This window comes from Ptychodera flava, chromosome 22 (genome assembly GCF_041260155.1).
Source record: "Ptychodera flava strain L36383 chromosome 22, AS_Pfla_20210202, whole genome shotgun sequence".
Classification (NCBI taxonomy): domain Eukaryota; kingdom Metazoa; phylum Hemichordata; class Enteropneusta; family Ptychoderidae; genus Ptychodera; species Ptychodera flava.
Window position 1 is genome coordinate 26,828,186 of NC_091949.1, and position 12,809 is coordinate 26,840,994.

Consider the following 12,809-nt stretch of genomic DNA (forward strand, 5'->3'; position numbering starts at 1 on the left):
GCCACGATGCCGATCGTATGCATACCAAAGCCTATCCCAGAATTTGTTTCACGAAAACCTCGCCTTTTTAATCAGACACAGAATTCAAAAATGCTTACAAAGGAGAGCAAACATACTTTTATGGACACTGCCGAGCATGTTTCTTGGTGAAACAAATCAAAACACGGCAGAAGTACCCGGTACATGAAGTAGGTCACGGCCTTGGACTCTGCGCACGAACCTGATTGGACACTTCAATACCTTTGACCCAAAGTTATTATTCATCAGCACTCATCCATTTAGGGATCGGGCGAGTGATAATGCCATGCCATGAGGCTAGGTAGAGAACATATGTAGTCATTTCTGGCGATCGAGCAGCGAGAGAAACAATCAATCACCTACGGTAAAGCTAATTTGCTAAACGATATTTTATCTTGAATAGTGAGTTGAATGAGTAATAAATATCATATTTTTAATGTTCAATACGAGGTTGAAACACTGAGGGACCGTGGTTGAAACCAGAGCTATCCACCAGCTGTAGCCAACCCGGACCAGCTCATTTCACAGCGCCCTCAAACAGTCGATCGTTTTCACTTGTCATACGCAGCGTAACAGAAAAATTAAAACTTTCATAACTTCATTAAAATCCAAGCCACGCCCACCAAAACCTTTTCAGTTCTTGCCATTTAGATCCTGAAGCTGTGCACCAAATTGGTTGACATCCCTTCAGCAGTTCTTGAGATACTTGAGATGACTCAGGCTGCTCAAAATTGAAATCAATTCTGTTATTTGTCCCTGCCCACCAGAAATCACACATCACTTATTCAAAGACTGAGCCTCATTGGTATATACGCTTCCTAAACTTGGTAAGGAGGATTATTTTGTATTTATATTGTGGGAACCTTCCTCATCTTATTATTTTCAGATGATCCATACCAAGACCACATTGTGTAACTTTATCAAAAGTTAGCAATTTTTAAAAAACTCCACTGACTTATTAATCCTCTTTCTACCAGGCTCCATAGACAAACCACAGAATAAATACAACTTGGGAGAAAGAGGATTAATTTGCAATAAGGTATTCAGGTGCTAAATTGGCAAATATAGTTTACTAACAGACATGAAAAGTTTCACATCAAAACATTTTTCCAGGAAGCTTCGAGAGAATAACTCTTCACACTCAGAATTGCCAATTTTCGTATTTTGATTTTGTCCAAGGGTAACATCCTTTTTATAAGGATTTATAACAAACCGACTTGTACTTAATTTACAACTAGTGATGTTTATACCTTCAATACCACTCATTCAAAAGTGTGTTGCCATTACTTCATATAATGGAGTGCTTGCTTTGTAACCTTTTATTTTGTATCTTGCTCAGGCCTACACAGTTATCAATGTGACTTTTCTGAAGTTTATTCCTTCACTTTATGTGTTTAAGAAACAAAATACCGCAATTATACGGTGTCGCTCAAATTTGATCAGAATTGGTATATACCAGTATGGGTTACCAATGATCAACAATAAATGTTGTTTCTATCTGTTCAGTGGAGGAAAATTCTACGTTGATGTTATGGCAATGATTTCTGCACAGTACAACCAGAAAAACAACAAGAAATATTTAAACCAGAAAAACAAGAATGACAAAAGTAATTAAGGTCTAACTTTAGGTACTGGAGGTCAACTTTAGCAACATGCATAGCAGAAACAAGCCCCTCTTAGTTTAGTATAAACGGTCTTTCCCCATCTACTGTCTATGGTTTCATCAGGTCTGTTAATATGTAAATGGTCATAAACAATGGCAGGAAATGAGTCAAGATCAGTGGAGTTTGCCTGTTTCTCACTGCCATGCCTCCTGCACATTTGCAGGATTTCACTTTTTCTTACCTAATTTGCACATTTTTGACACTGATGTGTTCATTTGAACAAATTCACATCAACTCCGGTCCTGCATCTACCTGTACACCAAATACTGAGATGGTAGCTTTGGCGGTATGGGAGCCTTTGTGTGTGACGGACATACATCCGCACATACCCACAAATATAGACATGCAAATTTTTTACAGACATGCAAATCAGATGCAAATGACTGATTCAGCTTATACGATAACCTCACATTGGTACACCAAATGTGAGCTAAAAACACCAACAGACTTGGGGTAATTTTAAGAGGCATCCATCTGGACTATTCAAGATGATTACCAATGAAAACTCCCTGTAAATTCTCTACTTACAATCCTTGTCATCTTTGCCATTTGTCGTGTTTTTCTCTGAGCTTTCAACTGGAGTTGTCAATGGGATATGCTGAAGGAAAAGACCAAAAAATTGTGAAAAGTTAGTATTCAGATTGTTTGATAGTTCTTGGAACTTGCCAACATACTTCTCCCTGCCAGCATCAAGAGAAAGGGTTTTAAAAAGTGACCAAGAGGCCGATATGGATCCACTGCTATTTTGCTGGAAAAATGATGACCAAAATTTCTGTATAACTCATGTATCAACATAACTGCAAGAAAAGTTGACAAACAATATTTCAGATACAGAATGCATTCTCAAAGTTAATGACAGAAGGTAAATAAACTGGAATGAACACAAGGACTCTACACATAACATTAGCTGACATTTTCCTCATAATTTGATGAGGTTAGCCTGAAGTTACCCATACGACCTGTACATCAAATTTTGAAATCAAGATGAAGTTTCAAAGAAAAACACTTTGACCAAATTTGTCTAGATTGACTCTTCAACTGCATATATGCAACTGCTCTGCACCATCATTTTCAGAAACTTGAATGAGGTAATCCCAAAATAGCAACAAACCCATTTAAAGCCATCCATTGAGAAGTACAAATTTCACCATCTTTTGACCAAGACTGAATGAAATCATTCATGGAAACCTCTGTACTAGATTTGCTAACTTTGAACCATTATTTCAAAAGAAGATTATTTTTAAGAAAACGGAGAAAACAAATGACAAAAAAAATTCCAACAAAGTTTGACAAAACTTCCATAGAAAGCTACATATCAAATGAGCTATCAGACCAGCAATATTAGAGATGGAGTGATCAAAAATGAGAATATGGTTACAAAACTAGCATATGTAAATTTCATCATTACTTGAACAAATCTAAGGCAGGTCATTTTTTTGATCTGCTTGTCTAACTGTAAACTTTTTCTGAGAAGAGCTTTTTCAGAAGTCATACAAAGTTGAAGGAGGACAATAATACCCATCTGATAAACTTCGTGTTGCAGACTGTGAAGCTCAAATGGTACCCAATATAATCATATTGCCTCACTTCATTTACTAAAATTTGTTCCTCCACAGAAAAATCGCCTGTGAATATGCATCAATCATATTACCTCAGCCAAATCCATTGGAAGTTTCTGCTGTTGTCCATCAATATAACACGGTATACCAGAACTCCGAGGCATTTTTACAGTACTTCCATCTTTTCCATCACCTAAAAAGAAATAAATGTAATCATAAAATTACCATATCAACTCAAGATTCAACTTTCTTGTAAGGTATAAAAGGGCTCTCAAGAAACACCTGAGTCACATTCCTGACTTGATGTTTGAAATTTTCTTCTCGAGTGATACAAACACTAGAAATCAAATTTCTAATTTGTTTATATTAGATAGCATTATGATAGAAGCAAAATAATTGATACACCTTCAGCCAAAGGAAGCTAACTCACCATCTTCATAATCCAGACATAGTGATGAAACTAAAATTAAATGGGTGATAATTTGGTGACGAAATTTGCTAAACATGGCAACAAAATGACACATTTTAACTTCTGAAGTAACAGTTCCACTTAACATTCCCTAGAAATCTACAATGACAGCAATCCAGAATCATTTGAAGATATCTTACTAACTGTTGTTAAAATTAATATTGGTGAGTTTTATTATTGCTGTAGCACTGACCTGTCCTTAGTTTCTTATTTTCTCTTGCATTGCATTATTGATTGAGTCATTTTTCCTCCTCTTCATACTCACACCTGCTCCATTGCCACACAAATTTCTTTTCTTACCTGAAAACCATAGAAAGTAAATGCAGCATAAATTTTTGGACCAGCATTTATAGCAAAATCATCCATTAACCATCACATAGAGATGTGAAATGAATGAGTGACTTTTCATTTCCTGCAGCTTATCACACAAATTCTGTTGCAGAGCATACAATTAGATGACATGCTGATACAAACAAGTTCAAATAAGTTGACAGTCATACCGTACAGAAATCCATCTACATGTCAACACTCATAGTAGTAGTAGTTTTATTTATTATAGTGACTTGTGACTCACTAACACAAAGTTAACTGATTATAAGTCATACATTAGTGTGACGGGTCATCCAGCCCAACAGGCTAACAAGTCACTATAAAACAAAATCAAGCATCATAGAGGGTCTTAGGATGAGGACAGTAATGCACTAGAGTTAAAACTAATAAATAAAGTAATCAACATCTCATTCGTGACAAACTTTGGAAAGAAACGTTTGCAGCAGACACTGCGTCAATTAATTGAATAAAGTGTTACGTCTTTTCTGAAATGCTTTCTTGATATATTTTGCCATTAATCTCACATTATTCAACATAAGATAACATAATTTTTGCATATCATTAAAAGAGGAAAAACCCTGATTTGTTAACTCAACCTCATGATACAAGTGTTGACGATGATCATTATACATAGAACAGTGAAACATAAAATGCAGCTCATCCTCGATTGCATTTAAATCACACAATCTACAAAAAGACGTCTTTGTATAATCTCATTTCGATAACGCCCCGTTTCAATTCGTAAAGGAAGAATTCAAAATGTACGGTAGTTGTACAAAAAAGGATCTTTCAGTCCTTGACGTATCAAGTGACATATATAGTCCGTGGGCTAGAGGGGTCTACGTGCACCCCCCCCCCCCCCCCACAGGATAACAAACCTGTATTTTTCAGAACCCTTGGGATCCCTAGAATACGAAATGGAATTTTAACAGGAAAAATATAGGGACGCAATAGCTGTTATGGTCATGTTTTGAAGGGTACCGCAAAATCACGATTTTCCAAGCCAAATGCATTTTCGTCAAATCTGTCTTCTTGTAAGTCATGTGCTGAGCTCATTTTTTAACATAACCTCACTTGTTTGGTATCATTAGAAAGGGAATTTATTCCTCTTTAAGATGACATATTGCACTATGCAATATCTTCTACAGTTTTTGTCAAATATAACCAAAACTTACCCCTTACCCCAAAATTTAACATTGCAAATTACAGTAAAACTCAAATTCTACCAATTTTTTAGCTAGGCATAATAAAATACACATTGCTTTGTCTGAAATCTGTTTTATTTGATACAGGGACATGTCAGAAATATGAAATAGACTTTTAACAGAAAAAATATTGGGAATCTACAGCTGTAACAGTCATATTTTGAAGGGTACCGCAAAATAACAGTGTTGCAGATTTGCATGCATTTTTGTTAAAACTGTCTTCTTATAAGTTATTTGCTGAGCTTGTTTTTGGATATAACCTGGCTTGTTAGGTATCATTAGAAAGATAATTTAATAATCTTTAGAATGACATATTGTTACATGCAATATCTTCTATAGTTTTCATGATATATGACCAAAACTTACCCCATACCCCAAAGTTTACATTGAAAATTTCAGCCATAGCTAAAACCAAATTCTACCATTTTTTTAGCTTGACACAAAAAAGCTGGCCGTTTTTGCTATTAAATCTGTTTTATTTGGTACAGAAACATGTCAGAAATATGAAATAGACTTTAAACAAAAAATATTGGGAATCTACAGCTGTAACAGTCATATTTTGAAGGGTACCGCAAAATAACAGTGTTGCAGATTTGCATGCATTTTTGTAAAAACTGTCTTCTTATAAGTTATCTGCTGAGCTTGTTTTTGAATATAACCTGGCTTGTTAGGTATCATTAGAAAGATAATTTACTAATCTTTAGAATGACATATTGTAACATGCAATATCTTCTATAGTTTTCATGATATATAACCAAAACTTACCCCATACCCCAAAGTTTACATTGAAAATTGCAGTCATAGCTAAAACCAAATTCTACCATTTTGTTAGCTTGACACAAAAAATCTGGCCGTTTTTGCTATTAAATCTATTTTATTTGGTACAGGGACATGTCAGAAATATGAAATAGACTTTTAACAGAAAAAATATTAGGACTCTACAGCTGTAGCGGTCATATTTTGAAGGGTACTGCAAAATATTAGTGTTGCAGATTTGCATGCATTTTTGTTAAATCTGTCTTTTTATATGTCATCTGTTGAGTCTGTTTTTGAATATAACCTGGTTTGTTAGGTATCATTAGAAAGATAATTTACTAATCTTTAGAATGACATAATGTTATATGCCATATCTGATATAGTTTTCATGAAATATGACCAAAACTTACCCCATACCCCAAAATTTTCATTGAAAATTGCAGTCATAGCTAAAATCAAATTCTACCATTTTCTTTACCTAGACATATAAAATCAGGCATTTATTTGTATGAAATCTATTTCATTCGGTAATGGGTCATGTCAAAAATATAAAATAGACTTTTAACAGAAAAAAGATTGGAATTCTGTAGTTGTAACAGTCAGATTTTGAAGGGTACAGGAAAATCTCAGTATTCCTGACTTGCGTGCATTTTGTTGAATCTATCGTCTTTTAAGTCATCTGCTGAGCTTCTTATAGAATATAATGTAAGTTGTTAGGTATCATTAGTAAGATTATTTACTAGTCTTTAAAATGACATATTGTAACATGCAATATCTTGTACAGATTTTTATGAAATATGACCAAAACTTACCCCATACCCCAAAATTTACATCGAAAACTACTGTCATAGCTAATGTCAAATTCAAGCAATTTTTACGCAGACATAAAAAATTAGACAATTTTTTGTATGAAATCTGTTTTATTTTGTACTTGGCCATATCAGAAATATGAAATGAACTTTTAACAGAAAAAATATTGGGATTCTATAGCTGTAACAGCTGTATTTTTAAGGGTACAGCAAAATCTCAGTATTCCTGATTCGCATGCGTTTTTGTTAAATCTGTCATCTTATAAGTCGTCTACTGAGCTTGTTATTGATTATAACTGGGTTTGTTTAGTATCATTGAAAAGGTAATTGAATAGTCTTTACAATGACATATTGTAACAGGCAATATCTTGTATATTTTTCATGGAATATGACCAAAACGTACCCCATACCCAAGGTTTATATTGAAAGTACTGTCATAGATAACGTGATCAAATTCCGTGAATTTTTAGCTAGACATGATAAAAATAGCTCTGTTTCGGTATTAAATCTGTTGTATATGGTACTGGGTCATGTCAGAAATGTGAAATAGACTTTTAACAGAAAAAATATTTGGACTGTATAGTTGTAACAGCCATATTTTGAAGGGAAATGCAAATCGCAGTAACCGCAAACTGGCACCTTTTTTGTTAAATTCTTCTTCTTGTAAGTCATCTGCTGAACTTATTTTGTGACACAACCTGGCTTGTGAGGTATCATTAGTAGGGCAATTTATTCTTCTTTAAGATGACATATTGTAATATACAATGTCATTCATAGTTTTCCTGGAATATGGTCAAACTTTACCCCATACCCAAAACGTTCAAATCGCAAATTACGGCTTATCTTAAATTCTACCATTTTTTGCTGCACATAATACAAAAGGCAATTCTTGTTTAAAATCTGATTTATTTGTTACAAAAGTATGTCACAAGTATAAAATTAACTTTTAACGGGAAGATGATACAATTTAGTAGCCATTTGGATCATTTTGGAGGGGTAACCCATATATTGCAAATGTATGTGTTTCGGCAAATTTGCCCTGATACCTGGTACCCTTCCAAATATGATCCAAAAGGCTACAAAATCATATTATGTTCCTGTTAAAAGTTAATTTCATGTTTGTGACATACTTTTTTAACAAAAACACAGATTTCATAGATTACATACAAGCATTGCCTTTGGTATATGAAGTTAATAAATTGTAAAAAAGGTAGAGTGTCAGATTTGCAGTAATTTGCTGTGTAAACCTTGGGTATGGGGTAAGTTTTGGTCCTATTTCATGAAACCTAAACAAGACATTGCATATTACAATATGTCATTTTAAAGACTAGTAAATTGCCTTTCTATTGATACCTAACAAGCCAGGTTATGTCAAAAATCAAGCTCAGCAGATGACTTATAAGAAGACAGATTTAACAAAAAAGCAAGCGAGTTGGCAATACTGTGATTTTGCGAGACCCTTCAAAATATGACTGTTACAGCTGTAGAGTCCCAATATATTTTCTGTTAAAAGTCTATTTCATATTTCTGACATTCCCCAGTACCAAATAAAAAGATTTCATATAAAGCATTGCCTTATTTGTTATGTCTAGCTAGAAAATTGGTAGAATTTGACGATAGCTACGAAAGTAATTTTCGATATAAACTTTGTGGTATGGGGTAAGTTTTCGTCATATTCCATGAAAACTATATCAGATATGGCATATAACAATATGTCATTTAGAGAAGTAGTAAATTAGCTTTTTAATGATACCAAATAAACATGGTTATGTAATAAAATAAGCGCAGGAGATGACCTACAATGGGACAAAGTTAACAAAAACACATATGAGTCTGCACTGCTGTGATTTTGCAGTACTCCACAGAATATGCCTGTTACAGCCATAGAATACCAATATTCTTTCTGTTAAAAGTCTATTTTTATATTTCTGTTAAAAGTCTATTTCATATTTCTGACATGTATTTGTACCAAATAAAATAAATTTAATAGCAAAAATGGCCAGATGTTATATGTCCAGGTAAAAAAATGGTAGAATTTGGTTTTAGCTATGACTGCAATTTTCAATGTAAACTTTGGGGTATGGGGTAAATATTGGTTATATATCATGAAAACTTTAGAAGAAAGCCAGGTTATATCCAAAAACAAGCTAAGCAGATAACTTATAAGAAGACAAATTTAACAAAAATGCATGCAAATCTGCAACACTATTATTTTGCGGTACCCTTCAAAATATGACTGTTACAGCTGTAGATTCCCAATATTTTTTCTGTTAAAAGTCTATTTCATATTTCTGACATGTCCCTGTACCAAATAAAATAGATTTAATAGCAAAAACGGCCAGATTTTTTGTGTCAAGCTAAAAAAATGGTAGAATTTGGTTTTAGCTATGACTGAAATTTTCAATGTAAACTATGGGGTATGGGGTAAGTTTTGGTTATATATCATGAAAACTATAGAAGATATTGCATGTTACAATATGTCATTCTAAAGATTAGTAAATTATCTTTCTAATGATACCTAACAAGCCAGGTTATATTCAAAAACAAGCTCAGCAGATAACTTATAAGAAGACAGTTTTAACAAAAATGCATGCAAATCTGCAAAACTGTTATTTTGTGGTACCCTTCAAAATATGACTGTTACAGCTGTAGATTCCCAATATTTTTTCTGTTAAAAGTCTATTTTATATTTCTGACATGTCCCTGTATCAAATAAAACAGATTTCAGACAAAGCAATGCATATTTTATTATGCCTAGCTAAAAAATTGGTAGAATTTGAGTTTTACTGTAATTTGCAATGTTAAATTTTGGGGTAAGGGGTAAGTTTTGGTTATATTTGACAAAAACTGTAGAAGATATTGCATAGTGCAATATGTCATCTTAAAGAGGAATAAATTCCCTTTCTAATGATACCAAACAAGTGAGGTTATGTTAAAAAATGAGCTCAGCACATGACTTACAAGAAGACAGATTTGACGAAAATGCATTTGGCTTAGAAAATCATGATTTTGCAGTACCCTTCAAAACATGACCATAACAGCTATTGCGTCCCTATATTTTTCCTGTTAAAATTCCATTTCGTATTCTAGGATCCCAAGGGTTCTGAAAAATACAGGTTTGTTATCCTGTGGGGGGGGGGGTGCACGTAGACCCCCTCTAGCCCACGGACTAATATATTTCCTCGCTAAACTCCGTCTTGAATTTCCCAAATGTACGTAATGTTGGCTTATTTAACACATAAGTGTACCAATGCTCGTTACATTTGTTTTGTTTCATCTCTTGAATAACTTTTACATTACAAGGATAGATGTCGTCTTATTCTAAATTATTGAAAATGTTAAACATTTTCACTTGCCTTGTTATATGACACTATCATGAGACACCTGACACAGATTATGTGAAAATAAATCAATTGACTACTGTCACAAATATATATTAGTTCTTTCCTCTTTTTCGTTTTATTACAGGCTGTCACAGATGGAAAGTATCTGCTCCCCCCGGCACGTAAAGCATGTAAAAATTAACGTTACATAGGCCTGTTATAAGGCATTATACTGAGATTCAACGAATAGATTTTGTAAAATTACCTCAGCTGACTTCTGTCACAAATATTTATTAATCATTTTCTCTCTTTATTTTTATTACAGGCTGTCACTGACAGAAAGTACCTGTTCCACCTAAATGTAAAACATGTAAAATTTTGTAGTACGGTATGTACACTTATTAGACACTATCCTGAGATTCAACACATTTTGTAAAAATACCTCAGTTGACTTCTGTCACAAATATTTATTCATCATTTTCTCTTTTGTTTTATAGGCTGTCACTGACCGTTAGATCAGTACACGAATAATTAGAGGATGTGATAATAGAGGGCAATGCTGCATACCAAGCAGGCTGAAGTTCATTCCAAGTAAGTGCAGTAAGTTTATGAGATAAAATCCTGCCACAAACAAGGACAGCATGCTGATATATTTGTGAAGATGTATGAACCCTATATAATAATGATGTATAAAACCCATAACAGTGATTCAGATGTATCAATGAGCCATTCGATGATGAAAATCATTTTTATTTTTCAACAGATTTTTGTCTAACAAGTAACATGGAAATAAGTATATGATTGTCACATGTATGTAAACCCAAAAATTTGGAGTGAAAAACAATGTAAGCGAGCCATGTAATACAAACATTCTAGCCCAAGCAAGGACTGTGTACTCTTGAGGCGAGAGACCAGATGCCCGATGTAAGGAGGCCAAATGGTCACCTACCCTTGGGCACATAGTCCCATGTTTGGGATATCATTAAGAAGCAATGTACCCCCTCCCAGCCCAAAATGGATGAAAGGAAACTTTGAACAACATAATGTACGAGGCGGAGCCAAGCACATAGGAGTGCAAAGTTTGCTCGAGTCTATGATGGTCGGTAGGGGATACATCATTGCTATTATGTTATAGTGTTGTCAATGCCAGTGAATTTGTAGATGTTTGGATGTAGAAAACATCTTGGGCCACAATGCTGGATAATCGGATACATTATCAGTAATAATCTGAGGGTATGACGTCACAAAATTCACTGGTATTGACAGAGCTATAATATAATAGGTAATACATATACGTTATGGGTTGAGAGTGAGTATGAAAAAGTAACTACGAAACAGCCGCTTGGCAGCCATATTAGATTGTATAGCAAAGTAATTTGATATGCATATGTAAGTTATAATTTAATATATTGTCCTTTTGCAGAATTTGAATGAAATTGGTCTAGGCATGTGTGAGTAAAAATTATAATGTAGGACACATAATGTTGCAAAATGTGTCCCAAAAGAGCTGTGAAATTACCCTAATGGTTAATCACAAGTTTTTTAAATGCTAATAGTTTATACTTAGCCTAACACACTTACAAGACTTTCATTGCAACTGAGCCTCACCACAGTCAACATACCCTGTAAATCAAAGCAAATTCTTCACTGTCACTTTTTATACTTGAACTTATTACAATAATCCCTTCAACAAGCAATATCCACAAACAGTATAAAATAACTATTAAACCTTAAGCATCATATGAGTCCAAGTCTGAACAAAATTACCTGCAAGTGCTGTCAATTGATATATGGCCTAACAACACTACATTTGCTGAATATGCAAATGACCTAATTAGTTTGCAACACCCTTAAAGGGGAAGTTCACCAAGGATGATTTTTACATATGTGCTAGCTTTGTGGTCACATACCCCGGAAAAGCTATTTTCACCGTTTATAACTCGAGCGATTTTTTACAAAAACCAATAAAAACAGTACAGGAAGTTGCCCATGTAATTTGAATCATGGGAAAAAAGCGCCAAGCTTGGAGCTTGCATCATGTGATATGGAAGGGACCATCTTCTCATGGGTATGGCCCCCACATTGTCCACTCAAAGTAACACAGTAGTAAACAGCAACACAAAATCTGACAATAGACAGTTTATTATAAATGATTCATTGTTTATGCAAGGATACTCAGTATAAACAAAAGTTATGTAAATACGCACAGCCTGGTTTGAGCATGGCTGAGTGGACAATGCCATACCCATGAGAAAATGGTCCCTTCCATATCACATGATGCAAGCTCCAAGCTTGGAGCTTTTTCCCATGATTCAAATTACATGGGCAACTTCCTGTACTGTTTCTATCATTTTTGTAAAAAATCGTGCGGGTTATAAATGGCGAAAATAGCTTTTCCGGGGTAAGGGACCACAAAGCTAGCACATAATGTAAAAATCATCCTTGGTCAACTTCCCCTTTAAGTTTCAGCATAACAATAAAATCAATGTAGCTCAGAATTGTGATGAATTCAGTACCTTCTATTTTGATACCTCGATATTAAAGGTATACTGTCACGTGTTCCAATTTTGCCACAGTTACCATGGAAAGAGAAAATCTAAACAATCATAGATTTTAAACGGGTGGCTGCTTTTTTCAAAACAGCACCCTCACATGGGCATTTTGAATACCAAGGAA

General features: G+C 34.2%; 1 protein-coding gene across 5 annotated transcripts in view; it reads right to left on the reverse strand.

The window, feature by feature from the left end:
- Positions 1–12,809, reverse strand: part of LOC139123076 (uncharacterized) — a 37,217-nt gene that overhangs the window by 13,223 nt on the left and 11,185 nt on the right. For 3 of the 5 annotated variants that reach the window (XM_070689056.1, XM_070689057.1, XM_070689053.1), the window contains 3 exons: positions 3,904–4,010; positions 3,334–3,434; positions 2,211–2,280 (listed from right to left, as the gene is read on the reverse strand). In XM_070689056.1, coding sequence (XP_070545157.1) covers positions 2,211–2,280; positions 3,334–3,405 — 142 coding nt within the window. In that variant the 5' untranslated portion in view covers positions 3,406–3,434; positions 3,904–4,010. Of the gene's footprint in view, positions 1–2,210; positions 2,281–3,333; positions 3,435–3,903; positions 4,011–11,714; positions 11,757–12,809 lie in introns of all 5 variants that reach the window. The other 2 variants (XM_070689058.1, XM_070689054.1) reach the window with 1 other exon arrangement.